General features: G+C 43.5%; 4 protein-coding genes across 4 annotated transcripts; 3 read left to right on the top strand and 1 right to left on the bottom strand.

Moving 5' to 3' along the window:
* Positions 4903-5747, bottom strand: LOC8055680 (small ubiquitin-related modifier 1). The gene has a single exon (XM_002463025.2). It carries the CDS (start codon positions 5443-5445, stop codon positions 5116-5118), a length of 330 nt encoding a protein of 109 aa, XP_002463070.1. The 5' UTR covers positions 5446-5747; the 3' UTR covers positions 4903-5115.
* On the top strand, positions 9387-14346 carry LOC8056381 (protein TOC75, chloroplastic). Its single transcript, XM_021452836.1, has 7 exons — positions 9387-10507; positions 10722-10943; positions 11078-11185; positions 12033-12227; positions 12317-12565; positions 13376-13732; positions 13870-14346. Exons 1-7 carry the CDS (start codon positions 9503-9505, stop codon positions 14119-14121), a joined length of 2388 nt encoding a protein of 795 aa, XP_021308511.1. The 5' UTR covers positions 9387-9502; the 3' UTR covers positions 14122-14346.
* LOC8055681 (small ubiquitin-related modifier 1) lies at positions 14783-15304 on the top strand. Its single transcript, XM_002460861.2, has one exon. The coding sequence runs from the start codon at positions 14783-14785 to the stop codon at positions 15125-15127; it is 345 nt and encodes a 114-aa protein (XP_002460906.1). The 3' UTR covers positions 15128-15304.
* On the top strand, positions 17798-18641 carry LOC8055682. Its single transcript, XM_002460862.2, has one exon. It carries the CDS (start codon positions 17798-17800, stop codon positions 18536-18538), a length of 741 nt encoding a protein of 246 aa, XP_002460907.2. The 3' UTR covers positions 18539-18641.

Below are 26178 nucleotides of genomic sequence, written 5' to 3' on the forward strand. Positions count from 1 at the left end.
TCGAACTATTGCATTGTCATGATCATGCGAATTATCACTCACTTAGGCCTTGTTTGAATACACGTGCATTTATCTTAATCTATATGTTGAAGTGGATTGAAGTAGAATTAAACTATGTTTCATTTCAATTCACTCCAACACATGTGAATTGAAGTTGATACATATGTATTCAAATAAGACCTTAGCTGAATCAAAGGACGCGAGAGAGATTTTGCCTCTCCACTCACCACCGCCTCGTACTTGCCATTCTCTTTGTCGCCCGTTCGATGCATCGATGATGAGGCAAAAGGTATAACCTCTTGCGATCTCAATATAGCCACTCACCAATTTGTTGAACTTGCTCCTGTCGTTGGCCTACTTGACGTGTGCTCTAGAGATACAAGAGTCTCACAGCTGAGTTATCGAAGAGCACGTCAAGCAGACCAAGGATGAGATCAAATTCAACAAAGTGGTGAGTGGCAAAGAACAAGTGGGGGAAGGCATGAACTTGGATCTCATCATCAATGCATGGAATAGAGATGGGAAGGATGCCAAGTACGAGGCGGAGTTGCACCTGAGGGATTGGATGGACAAACACACTTATTCTTCAAACCACCTAACTGAGCGACAATTTGCATTTTTGTATCATCATGCTACATCAAGGTTACCGAACACCGATTCACATGATCATGTTACGTACAATTATTTGAAATAATTGCCTTTCAAAAAAATATTCAAAATAATTTGTAAGTGATCAAAGGTGCTTTTTGTTCCATGATATGTGTTGCCGCACAGATGACAAAGGTCGTTTGGTTGAGTAATGACTAATGATGTGGTCCTCTATGCAATATTTTTTTGTTTGACACGTTAAGTGAAATGGGTTGATCCACAACCACAGCCAACATCTCACCCTTTACAGACTAGTATTTAGTATATCTCTCATTACTAGAATCCTCTTAGGCCCTGTTTGGCACGGCTTCTTTAGCGGCTTCAGGAGCCGTTTGGAGCCGTTTTGTGCCAAACGGGGTAAAATAGAATAGCTCCACTAATGAAGTCTCTAAAAACATGCTCTCACAGAGCTTTGGAGTATGAAGGAGCCAAAAATAGTGGCTTCTTACAGCTTCACCTCATCCTATGTGGCATTATGTGAGAGCACATTTTAAGGAAATAGCTATTTTGCCAAACGGTTTACCAAAATGGCTTCAGCTCCACTGATAGAGCTGTTCATGGAGCTGAAGCCCTAAAAAACAGCTTCACTGGTGAAGTGGAGCCGTGCCAAACAGGGCCTTATTTCCGTCTTAGGTAAAGGCTTAGATACGTTTTCCTAGGGTGGTTCGTTAGCATTGCTGCCTAGGGAACGATTTCACAGGGAAATCATAAGTGCCATAGGGTGCCATTCGAAAACCCTAAGATAACTACCTTCACCTATGTACAAGCATATATATCTAGTAATAATACAATTGCGTCTCGTCTGGCCCCGCTTCTCTTCCCCTATGTACTTTGATCTATACATAAAAAATATCGAGTATTATCGCCGTACCGCTCCGCTCCCCTCCGCCTATGGGGCATATATCTAGTAATAATATAATTACGTCCCACCAAGGGCCTATTTAAATTCATTAGAGCATCTTCAAGGGTTTTGCATTTGGACTTTATATTCTTATAATTTGCCAAAAATCATAAAAAAAAGTATCCAATGGTCTTGCATTTGGAGTTTGCATTTTAGACAACTTGGCAAATAAGAGAGCAAACTTGGCATATATGCCAAGCCGCACATGGCTTGGCAAAAGGCCCATTGCGCGCATCTCCCGGTCCCCCACGCGACCTGGACTTTCTTCGCGCCATATATCGCGATCGCGAGCAACACCATCGCCGCCGTACGCTACAGAACTCGCGAGGGACTCCATCGCGACAGTCGGGCTGGCATCGTGGCGGCACCTGCAACGAGTCGAGTCGCCGCGGCGGCACCTGCATCGAGCGGTGGGGAGCATGAAGAACTGGCGGCACGACCTGTGAGGAAAACGCGAGAACCGGCAGCGACTTTACGCGCGCAAAGAAAAGTCGCGCGGGAAGACGATCGCGAGCGCGCGAAGGAAAAAAAATCACGGTCGGGTCCACTTTGGCTAATTGTCAACTCAATTATGCAAAACCCTTGGAGATAGTCTATTTTTAGACTTTGCATTTTGTTTTGGAAGTTTGCAAACAACAACAAATGTCAACTCAATTATGCAAAACCCTTGGAGATGCTCTTAGCTGCTAATAGTTAGCTATCTAATAGATTATAACTATTATTAGTTGCTATTAGCTACTTTTTTTGAGGATTTAGCTACTTTAGTTCAATTAGTGAAATAGTTGTTTATTTAAGTATTCAGCTAATAATTATAACTAACCAATTAGCTCAACCTATTTGGATCCAAGTAATTATTAGCAGCTAACTGCTCTTCATCCGTTCTAAATTATAACTATGCATCTAAATATAATAATATGTCTAGATATGTTGTAAAATGAATAGAAAAATTAAAATAACTTATACCAGATAGATTATAATTTGGAACGAAGGAGTATCTCCGGGATCCAAACAACTCGTGCATGTCCTTTCCTGTCGCGACTGGCGGGCCTTGCTTTTGCTGCACGGACGAGAGGTAGCCCAAAACAAACACGGGCGACGTCAATTATTTCTTTTTCTACGATGAACAAATAAAATCCCTCCGCACTTTTATTTATTATAAATGTAAATATATTTCAGAAATCAATAAAAAATAATTCTTTCAAATCTTGTTCATTTACATTCACTAATCATTTGTACAATTGTACTCTTGGTAGTATGGTGTTTCTACTTTACTGACCTTGCATGGTTGGGATAAATCATATTATTCATGTTCAGTATGTAGTATATTGCATTTACGATTCCAATTTCTCGTTCAGATTATTTCCAGTGATGTTTATTATATTTGTGGTAATTATTAAGTATTTATATCTGTTCAATTAACATGAAATTTAGGCAACCTTGTCCAAGTTTTGTTTTGAATTTTAAAAATTATTTTACAATTTTTTCTTACTTGGTGTCCAAGCTAGAACGGTTGATGTGTAAAAAATTCAAAATACTAGCTCTGCTTTATTGTCTGAATTCATGAACTATGTTTTCTTGATTGAAATTACCTTTATTGACTAGCTTTACAGCTTTAATTTGTACACCCAATTTTAAAATCGTGCGTCTGCCACTGCTACAGACCTGTTGTTGGGGAAGGGTACGTCGAATTAGGAGAGCCACAGTGAAAAAAACTACTAGAAGAGAAGAAAGGCACACAAGATGGTTATGAGCTATAGTTGTACTTGAGGCGTGGTTCAGTCTTAAAGATTAACTCGATAAAGTACTTGTATTTGTATATTCTTTCCACTATCACATGTAACCTCACGGTAAGCTGACTTGAGTTGTGACAGTCATACATGTATATACTATCTTGTAACTTGATCATGTGATTTAAGCTAGTGGAGTGCATATGAAATGTGCCTCCAGGGATTACCGGGTTAATTCACTTATACTGAGTTAGTCAAAAGGATCGATGAAACCAACTCAGTATTAGAAATTGCACACAGGCCAAATCGCTTCAGGCATTTATGATCAAATACAGTGTTTTATCATCAACAATTCAAGGGTGTTTGTTTGTGTGTTCATTAAAAAAGTGTGGATTTTTGTACACAAGCGCGCGTACGCGGGGAATACTAGCAGTGCGAAATCCCACATGATTTCGTATCCCTATTATTTTCTCAACTGTTTTGAACAATAGGAAAATGAACCTTCTGCGTAGACTATTATGCTTCAATCAAAATAACGACAAGAAGTGTAAATGTTGATGACAAAACGTGCGACTATTCACATCTGACGCATTAGATCATCATTAGATGCTTATAGGGGCACGTCCCAATTCCAGATAAACCAGAATAAGGAATGGACGATCCAAACGGTGGTATATACTCCCTCCATACTCGAAATTCTTGACGTTTAGGACATGATTAAACAGAGGTAGTTTTCCCTGGTTGCCCTTATTAAATAGGATTCGCATACCTGCTATACAACGAGGCATTAACAGTTGTGTTGGTTCGGTCGTTGGGTGCTAAGGCCAGCAAGCGCAGTTCAAATCCTCACTTGTGCAAGTTTTTTTTTTCGACTCTAGTTTTGCACAAAAAAAGACTACTGAAAATATTTAATATACAACATGTGTTTTACAATTTCTACTGAGTAGTTATATTTGATTTAGTTCTAAGAAAAATTGTTTCATCATTTTTTTGATTTTCTAGGATTTATTACGCAAATTTGAAGTCTCTGCAGTTTTGATGAGTTTTACACGAAGCAGAGAAGCTAACAAGCACTTTGCATCAGAAACCCTAAACTATTTCTTAATCAATCTAATTGTTTTTTATTTTTCTTTCTCTCTAGTACTTTTTCAATTGGAACCCTCTCTTTTTATCTATTGTTGCAAGCTGCTCCTGTCCTCAGTTCACGAATGGAGATAACCGTACCGAAGTTCAGCTCGAAGTGCGGCCTCTCGATTCTCGTCTTCAACTCCGGTAGCAAACAAGTGAGGGAGTCCAGCGGCATCTCGATAGATTTCAGTGTAATCTCTGACTACAACACCATGACCAAGTGCATCTCGACGGATTCCAGTGCGACCTCTGAGTCCAGCGCCTCGGCCATTCTGAGGGCGGCGAGGAACGGCGGCGCGACCTCAGAACGAACCAGCGGCGATGAAGGGCGGCGAGGAAGGCAGTGCGACGCGCTAATGCTGGACGAGTGAACGGGCCATGAAGGAAACGAAGCGGCGATGAAAGACCATTAATGCTGCGCGGCGTGCGCGATTAATGAAGGCAGCCGAACGGACTCAGGGGTAAAGACGTCCACAGACGGGGTTACACGGCCAGAACGTCAACATTTACGAAAACGTTCGAGACTCCTAAAACGACAACAATTTCGAGTATGGAGGGAGTATACTACTACTGCATTCCTGCTTAATTAATTCGATTTTGAAAAAAGTTCGACAGATGCATATAAGACACGAAGATGTCAAGATGATACGGCATGACTATAGCGAGTCCTGACGGTACATACGCAAATTAAACCCCCGGCCCATCAGTCTATCACGCACCGATCGCGACCCATCCGCCGCCAATCATGACCGGGAAGAACTCGATCTCATCACCATCATTGAGATCGAGCTCCGCCGGCGTGTTGCAGCCCCGCAGCCGGACGGAGCCATCGAACATGAAGGTCCCGGAGCCGTAGGTCACCTCGCCGGCCGCCTTCTTGTAGTAGGCATCCATGACGCCCTGCACTTTGTCGCTCATCCTCATGGTGTGGAAGGCCCTGCGACCTTCCTGGTCAAGCACCTTGAGCGTGATCAAGGGATCGTCCTCCGGCTCCGTCTTGACGCTCCCCTGCCTCCTGCCCTCCTCTACCGGCGGCGACATACTCCGGCGGTGAGAGTGGTTAGTATACGGCGGCTTTTTATAGCTTCTCACGCGGATCGGTCAGTCCAATAATAAAAATGGACAATTCTCGATCTCCTCGAAACGACGGAGAGCGTGCGTCATTGGAATTTGTTTAGCTGCTCGGAAATTATTGTAGGCGCAGACTACGAAAAGGTCAAAATGGCTAGTTGGCTATATCCGTCAGAATTTTTCGATCGTTGCGATCATGCAAACGAGGATTTCCTTTCCCATTTTCTTCCCGACGGTTGCCACGCGCATGGGGGGTTCCCAATCTGCATGGATAGTACATTCGCCAAAAAAAAAAAAAAAAATCCTTTTCCGTTGCGCCTTTTCCTTCCCATTCGTCGCGCTGGTGGAGCTTTAATCCCGCCTATCTCTCTATCGATAATTCGAAATGCAAGAGCAGACTGTTCGGTTTCCATCCGAGATAATCTAACCTTGATTTTATAGTTTTTTAAGAAAACCTTGGTTTATAGGCCTTGTTTCGTTACCTGTTATAAACTTTAGTTTCTATCATATCGACTGTTTAGATATATGTATAAAGTATTAAATATAAACTATTTTACAAGACCAAAAACACAGTTAGAGACCAAAATTACAAGACGATTTTTAAGTCTAATTAGTATATAATTAATTAAACATTAATTGTTATAGTTACAAATGTGTTACAGTATCTATTAAATTTTAATACCTCTAAACAAACATCCCGACAGTATGAGGCATCTGGAGCACCTACAGCTACAGTGTGAACATCATTGGTTTTTGGTTGTGACGTCCACCATCTGCATATGTGTGTCCTCATGCTCATGCCTCACCAAATATTTTATGACGCACAGCAACTGAACCGTGTTTAAAGTCCAATTTTGATTTCTGACGCTATGGTTCGCAACTTCGCATGCTCGAGTATACGTGGTTTCGTTTTCGACCTCGCTCTCTACACCGGAGATGCTGCCCCGGCCGGTCACCAACTTCACGTGCTCCGACGCCACGACACAGTGACATTGTACATCTCGGCTCCTCGGACACACCTTCGTTACCCTCCGAGTCAGTTTGCGGACGTCGGCGTGTTTGTCGAAGACCACCACAAACGACGTGTGTAGAGGCTGGCGGGGCGGCCGGCCGGCGAGCGAGCGCCCTCGTGCAATTGACGAAGTCCGGCATGAACAGGTTATTAGCTCGGTCCTTATGTTTGAGTTGCTGCCCAAGCCCAACTAGCCTAGGCTGCTAATGAGCAAGTACTCCCTCCATATCAGAATTAGATGACGTTTAGGACATGATTGTACTTACCAAGGAGTCATTAATTAGAGGCTAATCTTCCAGTTCTGCCCTTATTAAATGGAACCGAAGGTGTTTCCTAGACATGAAAGATTCTCTTCTCTATTGGTTACTGGGGCTGGTTTCAAGGCACACATGAGGCGAGGGCAAGGGTTCGAACCTTGTGGCTTGCGCTTTTGTTCTCTTGGATGTCACATTTTGCATGGTGCTGGAATTTGCGTTTTTTCCCTGTTGGCGCGATTTGCAGGCCAGTGTTTGTTTTTTTTATTCATCCTTCATCGGTTCTTATTTTTTCCCCTTTTTTGCACAGGTTTTGACTTGAACTTGCCATTAGATGAGTATGGTGCGGTGGATCTCAACTTCTTACAAGGAAACATTCATGGTAAGCATATTTTTTCCCTATATTTAGATCATGACGTGGAGTAGCATGCAGTCCCAAATGTTTTTTATTTCCTATATTTAGAACATGGCGTGGAGTAGCATGGGTCTGTTGCTGCTTGCATGCGTGGGTCTGTTGCTGCTTGCATGCGTGGGTCTGTTGCTGCTTGCATGCTTGCGTCCGTTGGGAGCAGGGACCGAGACGTCGTCTTGAATGCGAGCATGCGGCTGCAGCGGAACAGACGGACGGATGCGACAACAGACCCAAGGGGTATTCGCGTCAAGTTTAGTGTGTTTAATCCAGAACGTCAACCTTTAAGAAAATGGCATGGGTGCCCAAAACGTCACCTAATTGAGGTATGGAGGGAGTAGGGTGGATGGCAACCTGGAAATTTTGCCAGTCCACAAAGCCAGGTGTTGAAAACTACGATATTTTTGCTTGCTCGTTTGATGATATACTCAACAATTCATCATCGAGCTTCGCTTATAATTCTATACTAGTTCTAGTTCCACAACGAAAGCGACAACAGTAACACAATAGGAAAAGGAAAACACTACATTGTCTTCCTTAAAAAAAATCACAAAAGTCATATTTTTCTATCCAAACCAGAAAACTGGACATAACTTCTCATTTATTTTTTAAACCGGGCATATCACCTCCCTAGCTATTTCTCTAGGTGGTTTCTTTCTTTTTTCTTTTATATTTATTTTGGATGATTTTTTTTAAAAATATATATAAAATAAAAAACTAATTTTATTGGACTCCACATGACTAGATCTACATAGTAAGTATATTAAAAATCTAGCTTTTTACTAAAACATATCAATGTTTATTGTGTAGATATACTTATGTAGAGTCTAACAAAAACTTCATGCTTATGTATGACTCTGTTATAGATCTAATTCCATTTAAAAACTATTTAACAAACGTAAACCTCTACAACTCAATCACGCATTATTCAATGAGCGTAAAATTTTTACTACAACTCAAGCATACAATGATTACCTCACCATATAAAAACACCACAATTGGATGAGAGAAATAACAGCTATGAATTAATTATAAAAAATACAAATATAAAGTTACAACAAAAACTTTACACTAAAGCATATGTATTATATATTTACTATGTAGAACTAGGGAGCGTATGCTATAAAAACCAACTAGATATGCAAACTATGCAAACTCTAATTAAGCGCACACGATTCTAATCCGATAGGTTCTGGTGGAGGTGGGACAATTAAGCACTTAAATCCTTCTACCAATCCAATCTTTTTTTTTCAACTCACCGAGGCAGCGATCGCTAACGTGACTCAGTCAGGAAACCGTATTTGTTTTTCTTCTAAACCAACGTTGTTTCCAACTTTCCTGTCCACGTCCTTTTCCTATTTCTTTTGTTTTTGTTTTGTTCGTTTGTTCATCCCGACGTTCAGTTGTGTACGTGACTTTTGACTTTTTCTCTCTCTCATACTTAATTTTGTAAAAAACAGTAAATATATCATGGGTGTTCAAACTCTTTATCCTTATGTGATAAACCAATTCGTTGATAACTAAAATCTTGAATAACTTATCATCCATCTAATCTATATCTATATAACTATGTTCAAATCTTCTTTTTTATCTCCCATTTTTTCTTATAAATTGAAAAAAATAAATAAAATGGCCATCAATGTTTACGTTCAAACATACCAGGGAAGAATCGGTCTCAATGGTGACTGATGTGCATGGCACTGTGCCGGTTGTGATTGATGAAACTTGCTGCTGCCTGAGGACGGCGGCGGCGGCGTCGTACAGGAGGCGAACGGAGCGATCGTTGTCTGGGTGAGTTGAAAAAAATAAAATTGAATTGGTGGGAGGGTTTAAGTGCTTAATTGTCCCACCTCCACTAGAAGTCATCGGATTAGAATCGTGTGTGCTTAATTAGAGTTTGCATAGTTTACATATACGCTCCCATAGAACTAATAATGTAGAGCCAATACAATTAGATTTTTCTATTTTATGATTTTTCAAAGATTCAACCAAAATAAATATAAAAGAAAAATCACCAACGGAAACAGCCATAGAGATAAAGTTACCCGTTTTAAGAGATGAGGACGAACTATGTCTAGTTTTAGAGTTAAGGAAAAAAAAACTGACTTTCGTGATAGTTTATGGAGACAAAATGAACTTTTTTCCGCTTCCTCACAGCAATTTCTAAGTTGGGACAGAAAAGATTTTGGCCCAAATTCAACAGGGGCAGCTTGCGCCATAAAAAGCACACAGGCACATGACGCTTGATTGGGCCACGTCGATGATTGATGATTTTGCTTGTTGCTCAATCGATCGATCTGCATACCAGAAGCAAGGAAAGCCAAGCCTCTCCGCCGCCGCGGCGCCACCGCGATGTGGTTCAACTCCCGCAGCGAACCCAACGCCGACGCCGATCCCCGACCTCAAGGTTCCTGTAACCGAGCCCTAGCCTCTGCCATCACAGCCGCCACTTCATCCTCCTCGTGCGACCTCGGCAGCGGATGGGGCTCCAGAGGCGGCGGCGGCGGCTTCCTGTCGTGGATCTTCTCCGCGGGCGTGGCGCGCGCCCACGAGCACGAAGGGAAGCCGCAGGCCGGGGACTGGGACGCGCACGGGCTCCCGGTCACCCGCACGCCAGTAACGCTCTCCAGGCTCGACGGGAGGAAGAGGTACAAGGTATCCGAGCTCAACTTCCTCGACCGCCGCGCCCGCACCACCGAGGCCAGCGCCGGAGAGAAAGAGAAGACGTCGACCCCCTTGTTCGACGACATGACCACGCTTCGGTCTGGCGGCGTGTACACCCGGTTGCAGCTGCACGATGAGCTCCAGACGATGACGTCTTCCGGCATGTTCGAGCAGGTCAGCCTCCAGGGCAAGCCCAAGCCGGACGGCACTCTCGCGCTCACCGTCACCTACGCCGAGAGCGTCTGGCCTGGAGCCGTCAAACGGCTCAAGTTCGTCAACGTGGGGCTCATGCCGCCGCTTGGCGACGGACCTGACGACGACATGACGGCAAGGGAGAAGATGGACTACTTCCGCAGGCAGGAGCGCGACTACAAGCAGCGCGTCCGCCGCGCCAAACAGTGCATACTGCCGCAGTCGGTGCGTCAGGAGGTGCTGGGGATGGTGAAGAAGCAGGGGAAGTTGACCGCCGGGCTGCTACGGAGGATCAGGGACCACGTCGAGAAGTGGTACCACGACGAGGGCTTTGTGTTCGCCCAGGTGCAGAACTTCGGCAACCTCGACTCGGACGAGATTGTGCTCGAGGTGGCAGAGGGGGACATTACCAAGGTGGAGTACCAGTTTCACGACAAGCTCGACAATATCATAGAGGGAAACACTAGCATTGCCATCATTGACCGGGAGCTGCCCCAGCAGGTATATACAGTACAGTATAAGTTATTTTGCTTACACTATTACCTCCATGGTTATTGGTTAATTAGAATGTCTCATTGCAGATGGTTGTGAATCTATGGTTTTTCGTTTAATGCGCCATGAATTGATTGGTTGACATATTCGATTATGATCCTCCAAAACATTTTATTGCACACCAACAAAGTTTGACTTGTGCCTTTCTTATTTCTATGAACAGCTTGGTCCTGGCCACATCTATAACCTAGGGGCGGGGAAACAAGCTCTACAGAGCATCAATTCACTGTCTTTGTTCTCAAATATAGAATTGACTCCTCGCCCTGATGAGACGAAACAAGGGGGTATAGTGGTTAACATCAAACTCAAGGAGCATGAACCAAAATCAGCACAAGTAACAACAGAGTGGAGCATAGTGCCTGGACATCAAGGACTGCCAACTCTGGTTGTGTACAATTTATCTTTGTCTGCAGAATCGTTACTTAATACTCTGTACAACATTATGAATATAAACCACGTATCATTTTAAGTCCTCTGAGGTCTGACATAACCTCATATCTCGTGGATACTTTCTGTTAGGCATCCATTCAACCTGGAGGGACTGTTTCGTTTGAGCACCGCAACATCTCTGGTTTAAACAGATCTCTAGTTGGTTCTGTTACATCCAACAACTTGCTCAACCCTCAGGTGAGTTGGTAGTGGGGTTTTCCTTCTTTTTTTCTTTGATGTGTGTTGCTTTGGGTTTATTGTTACATCTATTATTTGCTGCAACCTACTTATATTTAATTACTTGAGTGTAATGTGTATGTTATAACTGTCTCTGTCTAGTGTGTACACACATTTATAAATTGCATAATGTTCAACTCATACTTTAATTAACATCCGTGCTATGTGTGTGTATGTTTAACTTAGTTGAATATATCTTATGTGTTGCAAAATAAAACAGCAATTAGTATCAATTTTCATTGTACTACAATCTGAAAGAAGCAATTATATACTCCCTCAATCCCAAATTATAAGGCATTCCAAGAATTTTGGAGAGTCAAAGCGTTTAATCAAATTTATATGATAAGATAAAAACATTTATAATATTAACTAAGTATCATTAGGTTCTTCATTAGCTATATTTTCATATTATACCTATTGGATGTCATAAATCTTTAAAATTTTTTCTATAATTTTAGTAAAATTTAAGATATTTTGACTCTCCAAAATTCTTGGAATGTCTTGTAATTTGGGATGGAGGGAGTACCATGTTTCACAACAAAAGAAAATTTATTGGAGAAATTTTGCTCGCATGGTTTTCAAGGCATGTTTGAATTTTTGTTTCATAATCAGGAAACATCAGCTAGATTCATATATTTCTACGGGTTTCTTCCAATTCGTCTTTACTCTTTAATAAGATAGCTGAGCATACTCCATTCTTGAGATGAATCTCTTTAGTTTTTTGGCCTGGTACCTAGCCACTTACACACTCTTGTGATGACATTCAATGCACATGCACTCATCCATGTTCCTTTGTGGGGGGTATTAGGGTGATCTGTCGTTCAGGCTTGAGTATGCACATCCATATCTGGATGGTGTGGAGAACCGCAGTAGAAACCGCACCTTCAAAGCTAGCTGCTTCAACAGCAAGAAATTAAGCCCTGTCTTCGTTGCTGGTCCCAACATGGATGAAGCTCCACCTATCTGGATCGACAGAGTTGGATTTAAAGCCAATATAACAGAGGTTTGCATAGATTGTTATTACCTTCTAGATATTTTGATTTAGATTAACAGCTATTTCAAGATACATGAGGAAGCTGTTTGGATTCTCAGAACCTCACAAGGCAGAGCAAATTCACATATGGGCTCGTGGTGGAAGAGATTACAACACGCGATGAAGATAACAACATATGTACACATGGTGCTCGAGTATTGCCTGGTGGCGCCTTGAGCATGGATGGACCTCCGACAACCTTCAGTGGTACTGGTGTTGATCGAATGGCATTTCTACAAGCTAATATAACTCGAGACAATACAGAGTTCGTAAATGGTGCAACAATCGGAAACAGATGTATATTCCAGGTGTGCTAATATTCCATTTTTTTGTCTGATTTTCATAGCATAATTAGTGTTCAATTATTCCTGTGTGTTTTGAATCAAATAAAACTCAGTACCTCACTGGCTCACTGTGTGTAAAATGACAAAGGAAGAATGGGAGACTCTTTACATAATTGTTTTTGTTTTTCGCTTTGATATTTGTTTTCATTTGGGACTGGTGCAGAGTTTATAATATTGAATACTCAGGCACATTTTAACAAATGTTGTCACTATAATCGCTTTAGTATATGTTTTGGGCAAAGGAAAGTTTGCCTTTTCTAGCTTATATGTTACAAAAAAAAAATCTCTGGAGAACCGGATCAATGGCGCAATGGTAGCGCGTCTGAACCGGATCCATGGCGCAATGGTAGCGCGTCAATCCAGATCAGAAAGTTGCTAAAAATGTGCACCATGTTAAAAAAAAACTGATCACTGGAGAGTGCTCACGGTGCGCAGGTTGCTGTTTTGTAGTAGTCTGGGTCTGCTGGGGAGTGCCTAAACTCTAGTGCTCTTATTTTCTTCTTGTGTTTGTGTTTTTTTCTTCAGCTGTGTTTGGCTTCGGTGGGCTCTTGGTTAGCTTTGGCTGACCACGGCTTGTGTTGATCACTTTGTTGCTTCTCTTGCATTGCTTCCTGCTTAATGAAATACGTGACTTGCACGATCTAAAAAAAACAATACCCTCGATTCACGTTGGGTTCAAAGCCCCGATCCCAGTCTGTATTTTTTTTAAAAAAAAAATGATATCTGGAATAATTCAATAGCACCATGTGTAGTAATTTTCTTGTTGGTTTGCAGTTGGACCAAGGTCTCGGCATCGGAAGCAAAAAACCATTCTTCAACCGTCATCAGCTCACGGTGACAAAGTTCATTAATCTGAATAAGCTTCTGAATAAGCAAAAGAAAGGTGCTGGGAAGCCACCACCAGCTGTTTTGAATCAGCAAGAGAAAGGTGGTGGGAAACCACCACCAGCTGTTTTGAGTAAGCAAGAGAAAGGTGCTGGGAAGCCACCACCGGCTGTTTTGGCACTCCACGGTCGTTACGCAGGCTGTGTTGGAGATCTGCCGAGCTACGATGCATTTGCACTTGGCGGACCTCACTCCGTTAGGGGCTACGGCATGGGGGAACTGGGTGCTTCCAGAAATCTTCTTGAGGCGAGTATCAATCCTCTTGGGGATTTGGCGTTCCTGAAATATGACGCATCATTTTTCATCTCTGTTCATGCCATAGTCTTGGGAGTTTTTGTTTTGCTTTTCTTCGGATTTGTTTTCAAAATTGTATGTCCGTGCAGGTTGCCGCTGAGGTGCGCGTCCCCATCACTGTGAAGAACAGACAAGCACAGGTGTACGCATTTGCCGAGCATGGCACTGACCTTGGGAGCTCCAAGGACGTGAAGGGGAACCCTACAGAGTTCTTCAGACGCGCCGGCCATGGGTCTTCCTATGGCGTTGGTGTCAAGCTTGGTGCTGTAAGGGCGGAGTACGCTGTAGATCACAATGCTGGCACGGGAGCCTTCTTCTTGAGATTTGGCGAGAGGTTTTGAATGGAGTGGAGATCTGTCACTGGAAAAAAAAATTTCCTGTTATATAATTTTTTTTGAATGAATTCCTGTTATATAATAATGTAGGAGTAACAGAAAGGAGATTTGTCACTGAATCTTGTATCCGCAATGCCTGCGATGTGAATATATATACGCGGAAGACAGACTCTCTTTTTATGAAAAGACGCTTTGTTAATTCTCTTCCTCTGTGGAAGATAGATTCGATGGTATTCTCCAGTGAAGTTTTTTGTTTCTGTGATAAAGTCAGTTAATTTACTGAAAAACGTGGAGCTGGAGATGTGAATCAAGGTTCAGAAGTGTTTGCTCGATATGTCCAGCTACGTTTGTTTTTTCGGCGGCGGAACTTCTGCAGCTATGTGCTATCACAGCCCAGCGAAAGCGGCTAGATTTTTAGGTACTTAGCCATGCGGCCCATTCCAGGCTTCCAGCCCAACGGACAACGGCGACGCATAGTTGATCAGAATTCAGAAGTTCAGAACCTCAAGGATGGACAGACCGTCGCTTCGGTGCACGCGTAGTTACTGCTGCGCACCAAAAAAAAAAAAAAAAAAAACGCGACTCAGACAGACTATTCCTCCGTGCCAAAGGTGAACGCGACATCCAGGCACGACGCCACACCCGTTCGACGACGACCTCATCGGCGATGATGCGATCGGGCGCGCGCGGCGGCGAGGAGGAGGAGGACCGGAAGCCGGTGATCAAGCCGGGCGTGCACGTGACGATCAAGGTGCAGGACACGGAGGGGCGCACGGTGGAGCGCACCGTGCGGAGGTCGACGCAGAAGCTGCAGGTGGTCATGGACGCCTACTACGCCAGCGTGCCGGACGTCACGTACGGCACGGGCAGGTTCCTGTACGACGGCGGGCGGCTGAGCGCGGGGCAGACGCCCGCGGAGCTCGAGATGGAGGAAGGGGACGAGATCGACTTCTTCACCGAGATGTTGGGTGGCGGCGGTGCTGCTGCTGCGCTGCTGCTGAACGCCCGGTGATTGCGTAGCTCGCTGCTTCGTACGCTTGCTTTTGGTAAATCTGAAAAGTTATTATGCGTCGTTATTACATCGACGGCAGCTAGTAATATATGTTGAAGCTTCGAGTGGTTTATAACATAATCTGATGAGATTGAGGACCCAGCTTTTTTTTTCGTCCGTGAGATGTGAACTCTTATGAGATTGAGGAGCCAATTTTTTTTTCCATGTTGATGTGAACTTCTCTACCCTGCTTGCATAACCGTTTTTAATGATGCGGGGGTATTATTTTGGGCCAAAAAATGCAGTCGCAACTAGATGGAAAAGGTCAAACGTCCTACGTAGTGCCACATTGGCTACAAAGTTGGTAAATCAAACTACATTGATAGTTCAGAAGTCAAATACACTTTACCATGAAAATTACAGGAAAAAACTTAAAATTTTGGGAAAAATGAAATAAAATGCCAAATCTGGTTTGATTTTAGAAAATTTATAGGAAATTTATTTTAGCTTAGAAAATATGAAACTAGTTTTAGTTTTTCCCCCTAAAATCATGCTCTATAGTACGGTGTATAAATTAGAATTATTAGAATTTTATATAGCGGGGTGCCATGCTGGAGAGGATGTCGTCATCTGAAAAGGCCAAGAAAGCAGTGTGTTGTGCTAATTGCATCTTGTTGGACATGCTAAAATAACATTTTGCATCAAATGAAGCTGATTGCCATTGTATCAGTGATAATTTTTCCTTAAATGAATCTTACAATTTGAAGAAAATATTGATCCAAATACCGGCAAAATTGGCTTGAGATGAATAGATAACATGTTGGGTTGTTGTAGCCTAAGGTGACATGCTTGTTGGATGCACGGCAGCCGTTTTCCTTGTAACTAGCCGGGGACTAGATGGAAGATGGTGATGGCGAATGAGCTTATGAGTTATGAGCATGTGAATTGACTAGCATTTCGCACCCTTCTCCCTGTAAAGTGATATATTGGATAGATTAGAAAGTAAAGCCAAAATATTGAAGAGCCATGTTGGAGTGAGAAATTGAAGTGAAATTATTACTTCCTTTGTCTCTGAATAAATTAATTATAGAGTTGGGCTAAAAACGTTAAAATTGAACATGTGCTTTGAACTAGTGCACGATTCTATAATTTGAGATATTAGTTCGACAAATTTTAAAGAAAAATGCTGAAATATCTACAACATCAAACTACTACTAGAAAACCCAGCGCGGCTTTGCCGCGCTCCCCATGGAGTGTGTGCTTATTTTTTTTGTTTTACCTTCTTAATAAATGTACCAGATTTGAACTTTAAATTTTATTAAATGAATTAATAGTATTAAAATTGAATTTATGGCAAGGTTTACTACACTTAGTATGTTGGAGCTTTTTAGAGCACGTTGGAGTTAGTCCTTACATTTAAAATGAAAAGCTGAACTTAGAGATTATCCATTGATGATATATGAGGATTTTGAAGTTGAACTAAGTTCTCATGATTAATATTCACAGCAAAAGCATAATCAGAAGTTGAAACAGTTCCTCAAAATTTCATTACAAGGATATTATATCGAGGTACCTGAGTACTTATATAGTTATATCATTCTATGGGTTGTCTAGTGTACAAGTAATTCTCAAAGTTAATTGGATTGTTATTTCATCAGATTTCTAGTCAACGCTCAGGGATACGATTGCAACACACGCGCCCATGAAGAGTAGCGGCAAGGCAGAAATCATAAATTATCTAACCTGAAATTTATCACTTCCATAGACTTCAGTTATAGGACACGTGGCAAAATAATAAGCTTGGTTGTTTGGTGCAGATTTCGTATAGTAAGAGATTCCCTCTACTCTAAATTATAAGACGTTTGACTTTTTTATCACAATTTTGACTACTCGTCTTATTTAAAAAATATATGCAAATATAGTTAAATTTAAATTATTCTTGAAGAAATTTTATTAATAACCAGGCCAGCCACGACAAAATAAGTGCTATTTTATATAAATTTTTGAATAAGACAAGTGATCAAATTTAGTGTTAAAAAAGTCAAACGTCTTTATAATTTAGGATGGATGGAGTATTATTGAATCGGCCATGAAATATGCCATGATAGTGCATTTATTTTACGACTTTGATATATGTAGTTTTTTTATAAACTTTGCCAAACTCGATAAACTTAACTTAGGAAAGAACCAAAAATTAAAGGAGAGACATTACATTTTGGAAGCGACGATGTTATATTTGACTTGAAACACTTTTAGTATATATAGTTCAAGGTGCGAAATTTTGTCTCAAGAAGCTAAAAGTATTTTTATTTTGGCCCAGATATTTTTTTGGGGGTACTCTGGCATATGGTAAGCGCGAACCGGTCGGTCTCGATCGGTTCGAGTGCCATGCCATTCAGGCCTACACTGCTGCCATTCACGAGTCATTGCAAACGCAACTGGAGTAATACGTATAAACGAGTGGGCAAAAGTATTCATGACTGCATTATCTTCTCGGTGCTTAGGATCACTACCACTTGCTGCAAACGGGCCGCCTGAGATGCTTCGTTACCCCACTAATCCTAGGAAGGAGTACACGGGAGGACAGATATAAGCTCGTTCCTGGCGCGACGCTACTTCACCAAAGCGACTCTATAGTGAGAAAAAAAAAAAACACATCCGAGAAAGGCGACCGATCAGGCTTCAGGCATGATGCCCTCTTGGCTGAAGGCGGAGGAGCCGGTCGCACGACCCTTCAGGTTTGCAGGTGGAGAGCGCGGCTTGGTCGTCGCCGCCATGGCGCCCGCGGTCGCCGCGAATCCCATCGTCAAGCCTGCCACGCTGGTGACCCTCAAGGTGCAGGACACCCAGCGGCGCGTCGTCTCGCGTACCATGCGGAGGACCGACAAGCTGCAGGTCCTCATGGACTGCTACTACGACGTGGTGTGCTCGGCCGGCGCCGGCGCGCGCGCCGCGGGGCGCTTCGTGTTCGACGGGAAGAGGCTGAAAGGGGAGCAGACGCCGAAGGACCTCGGGATGAAGAGCGGCGACCAGATCGACTTTTTCGGGGATCTGGGAGCAACGACAGACGGCGGCGACGCGGAGGAGGAGGAGGTGGTGGACCGGAAGCCGGTGATCAAGCAGGTAATGGACGTGACGGTGAAGGTGCAGGACACGGCGGGGCGCACGGTGAAGTTCACAGATGTTCGGACTACCCAGAAGCTGCAGGTGCTCATGAACGCCTACTACGCCAGAGTGCCGGACGTCACAAAGGGCACGGCAAAGTTCCTGTACGACGGCAGGCAGCTGAAAGGGGAGCAGACGCCAGCGGAGATAAAGATGGAGGGCGAGGACGAGATCTTGATCGACTTCTTCATCGACATGATGGGTGGTGGCGGCGGGTGGGCGGCGGCGGCGGCGGCTGCTGCTGGACAGCCGCCGGTGCCTGCGTAGCTCGCTGCGGACTGCTCGATCTGGTGCTGATGGATTTACGAGGGGCCTGATGTGGTTTATGTCATAGTGACATGGATGGCAGCTAATAATAATTTATATTTAAGCTTCGAGTGTGGTCGTAGTATGGTCTTGTGAGATTGAGAACCAGACATTGCCTTCTTTTTTTCCCAGTGACGTGAGCTAAATTTATCCTGCTAATTCGCAAATCACAATCCTTGATGACTCATGGCTTTGTGCAGTCTTGTTTTCATTTTGGGCCCAGAAACGCAGTTGCTACTATGGGGGGGTTTGTCGGGACTCCGCTCCGCATGCTTCCATGCCAGAGCTAGAGCCGGAGTGCCGAGACCTCAATTCGTGATTTTACGTGGCGTACAAAAAAAACAACTCCGTCACTAATTAAATTTAATTATCAAAGAGATCATCGGTAAAGTTATTTTTGCTTTTAAGGTATGTCCTCACGCTCACTTTATAATTGGATTCGTGTTGAGAAATATACGAACACACTTCTTAATGTGAATTTGCATAGTGGTGAAGGAGGTGAGAACACATCCTAAGGGCAAAAAAAAAAAACTACATCCATATCCTCATGCCAACACTATATGATGCGGCTCTACCGCCAGAACCGTGCCAAATAAGGTCTAAATTCAGTCTCTATTCCCTTATCAAACCCAAAATAACTGTAAACAAAATACCAAAAGCAAATAACAAAACAAACTAGTATTGACAAAGACCAGCAGCCTCAACACGTTGCATACGCCGTCTCGTACTCCAATAGCCCTCTACCACCTCTTTTTTACAAAACGCGTAGACGATACTTACGTGCATACATGCATACATACTTACTCTATATTAGAAATACATGACGTTGAGGATATGATTGTGCTTACCAAGGACTCATTAATTAGGGGGTAATCTTCTGATTTTGCCCTTATTAAATAGAGGCACGGGTGTAACTTGGACATGAAATATTCTCTGCTCTACTAGTTATCGGGGCTCGATTCCCGTGGCCTATGTCTTTTTTTACTTGGACGTGATTTTGCATGGGAAGTGAATGCGGGATATCGGGCATGGAACGAGGCCACCGAGTGCACGGTTAGGAGCGGGGACCGAGATACGCATGCCGCTTCAGTCCGTTGCGGGCGGGCGTCGATTGAGGTGGAAGGCCGAACGACAAGGGCATTCCAGTCCATCGGACCCCTTCGAAGGTGAAAGCCCAAGTTTGGTTTTGGTAATTAATGACACCAAGTTGCTAATGCCTTGTGTTTAAGTGATTTGAGTTAGGCATAGCAACACATGTGATGAAGGTGCATGGTGGCATGGAAAGGTGGCCACACGATCACAAAGGGATGAAGCATGAAGTGGAGATCATTGTGATAGACGAGGAGCAAAGTTATCAAGGCAAAGGTATAAACATAGGGTTTTACTTTTGCCGGTCTAAGATGAGTAGAGAAGTGATTGACCGGGTTTAGGATAGATAGCCGACTATCAAGAGGGAAAATCACGGTCATCTCTCGAATCAAGTGCTACTAGGTCTACATCTTGAGCATATGCATTAGGATCTAGTAAAGTGCTAACTTAACTCCTTTAGCGAAAATGTTTGTGAAAAGCTAACACACATGCACTTTGGTGGTGAACACTTGTTGGTGTTAGCACTTTTACAAAGGAGGTGGATTTCCTAGAGTTGAGAGGAGTGTGGGTTCCTCAGCGTTTTTGAGAAAAATAAGTGTATATTTTCTATTGCGCCCGTGGGAAATTTGGAGAAGTCGCGGGAGAGTTTTCTCTCTGAGAAACACTCACCGGACGCTGAGTGCGGAGGCACCGGACGCTGGCCTCAGCGTCCGGTGTGCTTGACCCTGCTAGGGTTAAGCACCGGACGCACTCTGAGAGCGTCCAGTGGTAAGCGTCCGGTGTGAGGGGTTTTTGCAACCCTCTCTGCGCACGAGTCCGGTGAGCATCGGACCGTCCGGTGCCCAGCGTCCGGTGAGGTCGCGAGTTTGACACCCTCTCTGCGCACGAGTCCGGTGAGCACCGGACCGTCCGGTGTGGACTTGCAGAGCGCCCGGTGTGTTGCAGGTAGCCGTTAGAAACTGACGCGCGAGATTCAAGTTCGACACGTGGCCAACTCCAGTGCACCGGACGCAGGGAGTCGAGCGTCCGGTGCTCACTTAGTAGCGTCCGGTGCCCCCGTTTTCAGCCCAGTGAAAAACAGCCAACGGCTAGTTCTTTGAGGTGGCTTATAAATAGAAGGTGGCCGGCTTTGGGAGAAACTCTCTTACACATTTGATTACTTGAGACATACATTGAGCTAGAGAACACTCCCTCCACTCATCTCCTTGCTTGATTGCTAATTCTAGTGAGATTGAGTGAGATTCAAGTGCATTGCTTTGAGAGTTGCATTTAGTGGCACTTGATTCTTGAGTTTGCTGCGGATTTCTTGTTACTCTTGGGTGTTTCCCGACGCCCTAGACGGCTTGGAGCAGCGGTGGTGTTGAGCTCGTGATTGGAGATTGTTTCGAGCCTCACCAAGCGACTTGTGAGGGGTTCCTGAGCCTTCCCCGCGGGAGATCGCAATTGGCTACTCTAGTGGATTGCTCGTGGCTTGGAGGATCCCCATCTTGTGAGTGGATGTGCGGCACCCGCTAAGGGTTTGGCTTTGGATTGCCAATTAGCTCGTGATCCATCAAGTGGGTGTATCGCCACAACGAGGAGTAGCTTGCCGAGAAGCAAGTGAACCTCGGTAAAAAATCTTGTGTCATCTCTTGCCGAGGTTTCTCTTGTGATTGTGCACGTGATTGATTGGATATATTTCTACTCTACAACGTCGGTATATCAATCACTCCCCTCTCCTTTACCTTTGTGTATACCTTGCTAGTTGTGTAGCTTGTTTAGCTTAGCTTTCTTGTTTAAGAGTGTAGCAAGCTTCTAGTTGTGCTTTCTTGTTGTAACTAGTGTTTAGCTTTCTTACTAGACTTGTGTAGGTGACTTGCATAGCTTAGTTGAGCTAGTGCTAGATTTGCTTCGCCATTTGTTTTACTAACTCACTTGCTTAGTGAAATTTGTAGAAATTTTAAATAGGCTATTCACCCCCCCCCTTCTAGCCATTTGGACCTTACAGAAGGCCAGAGCGTCATCCTTTGCGAAATCACGGTGAAGTCCACGACATCAAATATATCTAGTACGGAGGGAGTATCCCTATAAACATACACACATATTCCCTTATGAGTCAAGTTAAGAGCCTGCTCGGACAGACAAGTTCTTGTATGACATAGCCATCAAGTCGGCATATGAGGGCCATTGGATCTTGAAAAAGAATACTAGAAACATATACACACAACATCAAAAGTAATTTTATTGAATCGACAATAAAATATTTCACGATATTGCATTATGATATAGATATCGGTGAAATTTTTATAAACTTGATGAAAACTAGAAAATTTTAAATGATGACAAAAGTAATTTTGGATGCGATGGAGTATATTAATTATTTTACTCGACACACTTTTAATTTAAGCTAATAAACTATTTTGTCTCATGAATGAAGCTAAAATATTTTTGTTTAGCTGAGACATTCTTTTTGTTCCTTTCATTTTCCCAAGCGCTTCGCATGCATGATGTTATAAGGGCTTGTTTACATCCAAAATTTTTTTGGATTTTGACATTGTAGCACTTTCGACTTTATTTGACAAACATTGTCCAATTATGGAGTAACTAGACTTAGGCCTTGTTTAGATACACCCAAAAACCCAAAACTTTACATAATTCTCCGTCACATCGAATCTTGCGGTACATACATGAAGTATTAAATATAAATAAAAAGAATAACTAATTACACAGTTTACCTGTAAATCACGAGACGAATCTTTTAAGCCTAGTTACTCTATGATTATACAATGTTTGTCAAATAAAAACGAAAACGCTACAGTGTCAAAATCCAAAAACTTTTTGCATCTAAACAAGGCCTTAAAAGATTCGTCTCGCGATTTACAGACAAACTGTGTAATTAGTGAAAGGATCAAGATGCCCAAGAGGGGGGGTGAATTGGGCTTCTCTAAAAATTTAAGCAACCTATAAGCTCCAATTCAACCCCTTGTACCTAGTGTAACTTAGAGAGCTACCGGATAAAAGTTTTGCAACCTAGTTCCAATCCTATTCTAGCATGGCAATACTAAGAATGTAAAAGCACAAAGTAAATGCTAGAAAGTAAAGGAGTAGTGGAAGAAAATTCTCGGCGATGTTTTGCCGAGGTATCGGAGAGTCGCCACTCTCCACTAGTTCTCGTTGGAGCACCCGCGCAAGGGTCTTGCTCCCCCTTGGTCCGCGCAAGGACCAAGTGCTCTCTACGGGCTGATTCTTCGACACTCCGTCGCGGTGAATCACCCAAAACCGCTCACAAGCTTGACACGAACCACCCACAAGAACTCCAGGTGATCTTCGTGCCTCCAATCACCACCGAACCGTCTAAGTGATGGCGATCACCAAGAGTAACAAGCAATGAACTCTCACTTGACCCAAACAAGGCACTAGAGAGTGGTGGATGCACACTTGACTCTTGGAATTCACTAGAGGAGGATTCTCTCAAGAATTCACTCAAAACTCAATCCTCTCTAAGCTCTTTGCAACTCTCTTGCTTCACAACAAGTTTCTCTGATGTTCAAATGGGCAAGAGAGATCTCATGGACGAGGTGGAGGAGTATAAATACTATCCACAAAGTCCAAAGGTCGGCCAACTGTTTTCCACTGAAAACGGGGTCACCGGACGCACATTATGTTGCACCGGACGCACTGCACCGAGCGTCCGGTGTGACATAACGGCTACCTGCACAAGTCTCTGACAGGTCACCGGACGCAAACACTCAGCGTCCGGTGCACCGTCCGGTGCTCGAGGAAACTTTACATGCTCCCTGCGCAAGGGACCGGACGCTACCCGGTGCGTCCGGTGCTCAGGGAAACTTTGCAAGCTCCCTGGGTAAGGGACCGGACGCTACCCGGTGCGTCCGGTGCTAGCGTCCGGTGCCTAACCCTAAGCACTGGCCTGTTCCAACGGCTAAGGACCTCACCGGACGCACTCACAGAGCGTCCGGTGCAGCGTCCGGTGCCCCTTTGGGCATCCAAACTTCGTCGAAACGCGATCGCTCCAACACGAAGTTTGTTTCTCTCGATCTAAGGACTATCTCTGAGCTGCCTAGTGCTAGGTTTACCAAGTGTGCACCACACCTAAACCTAAAGCCTTGCCTAAGTCAAGCTACTAGATCAAAGCCCCTCTTAATAGTACGGTCAAAGGAAAACAAAGTCCTAAACTATTCTAAGTGCCCTTCTTCATCATATGGCACTTAGACCTAGTCTAGTCTTGACGATGTCCATCCATCCTTTGAAAACCGAAACGATTTCCACTATTAAGTTGGCATGTACGTCCCTGTCCATCGAGTACCTATTTACCATGACCTTACCTATGACTTTGCCTCTGCAAAACACACGTTAGTCATAGTAATCAACAATGTCATTAATCACCGAAATCACTAAGGGCCTAGATGCTCTTTCAATTAGTTTTTATTTTTATCTATATTTAATACTCCATGCATGTGTCGTAAGATTCGATGTGATGGGGAATCTTGTAAAGTTTGGGTTTTTTGTGCATCTTGTTAAGCCTAACTGTGTTGAATTCTTGGCGGTAAGATCCAGAAACGCAGGCAAAATGTTGTTCTTGGTGCCATGCATATGTGGCACCGGCTCAATCGGTTCGAGTGCCATGCCAATGCCATTCATGCCAACACTATTGCCATTCATGAACCGTTGCAAACGCAATTGGAGATTTATACTCCACAATACTATACTACTACTGTATAGCGAGTGGGAGTGGGCAAGAATTCATGACAGCATCGAATCGCTTCCACTTGTGTGAAACGGGCCGCCGGAGTCGCTTCGTTACCCCACAGTAATCCCTGGAAGGATTGATTACATGGGAGCTGGGAGGGCAGCGAGAGCCTATATATAAGCACATTCCGACGCTAGCTACTCCACGTACGAAATCGACTGCAAGGCGCAGTCTCTAGTGAGTGAGAAAACACAACCGATCGAGAAATTCGGTCGATCAGCAGGGCTGCAGGCATGGTGGTGTCCCCTAGCCGGAAGGAGGAGGAGAAGGTGGTGGCGCGAGCGCGAGTCGTCATCAAGTGGTTAGATGGAAACGGCAGAGTGGTGCTGGTGAAGCCCGAGATGCTGGTGACCCTCAAGGTGCAGGACACCGAGCGGCGCATCGTCAAGCGCACCATGCGGAGGACCGACAAGCTGCAGGGCCTCATGGACTACTACTACGACATGGTGTGCTCGGCCGGCGCCACGCGCGGTGCGGGGCGCTTCGTGTTCGACGGCAAGCGGCTGAAAGGTGAGAGCACGCCGGAGGACCTCGGCATGGTGAACGGGGACAAGATCGACTTCTTCGAGGATCTCATGTCTGGCTGATCCATATATGGGGCCGACCCCGCTTTATATTAGTTTCCTAATAATAATTTTAAGTACGAGTATATAGTACTCCTATATGTAGTACTACTGGTACTTGTGTGTCTCATGTGATCGGGGCATCTGAAATGCTACGAAGGAATGAAAGACCTAATTAAACTACATATTCTGATTGAGTTTGCATTGTGTATACAGTTTGATGACTTTTCTCGTGTCCATCTCAAAGCACCGATAGCTGTATCCATTACAACTACAAGGATATTTTTGCACTCAGTCCATGCATGCCTCTCGATATGCCACACGCGCGGATGATCATTTTTGCAGTCACTCCATGTCTCTCGATACGTCACATGCTTTTATTTTGTAGCTGAACTGCAGCGAGTTTATTTCCGCGTTGCATTTTGATTAAACCATGGAAATCCTCAATAACGTGGATCCTTTGTTGTCGATATAGTGCGTTTTGTGTTGAAAAAATGTTGAGAACAATACATGAAATAAACTCTAATAGGAGGCTACAACTCTAACACCAAGTTCATACATAGCCTGTTCGTTTGAGCTTATCAGCCAAATCTGCCAGTCATTCAATAGTGCTTTTCTTTCATAATAAATCAACCAAAAAGATTTTCTATCATGGCTTATCAGCCAAAAGAATTCTTATCACAAGACATCATGTAAGACTAGCAAACTGAGCAGCTTAGCTAGTTAGTTTCCTTGTGGCGGAACATTTCCATCTGAGTTTAAGTCCTTAACTTGATGTGGTGTCTATGTTGGAACATATCCATGTGAATTTAAGTCCTTGATTTGATATGAGTGCTTGTATTTTTTTAGATTTATTCCAGAATTTAACGGGTATTCTTTCAGTGGTAGGCAATGCGTCTTTGCTGACTTCCTTGATCTTGAGATTTGTTGGTCTAATTTAGTCTTCAAAGTTATTCATAAGGGTAAGTTTTTGAAAAAAAAAAGATTATAGTCCAAGTTGAAAGTATTATGTGTTGAGTCAGCCGATGACTAGTTTGATTGGGTATACACCGTCAGACATGTTACGACCTCCTCCCTCATAAGTGTGGCATTCTTGTGACTTTATCAATAATCTCAAGGTTTCTCGGTCTAGTTAAGATTTTCAAAGATACTCATAAAAGTATGATCTTATCTAAAAAACGTAAGACTATATAGTTCAAATT

This window comes from Sorghum bicolor, chromosome 2 (assembly GCF_000003195.3).
Source record: "Sorghum bicolor cultivar BTx623 chromosome 2, Sorghum_bicolor_NCBIv3, whole genome shotgun sequence".
In the NCBI taxonomy this organism is placed as follows: domain Eukaryota; kingdom Viridiplantae; phylum Streptophyta; class Magnoliopsida; order Poales; family Poaceae; genus Sorghum; species Sorghum bicolor.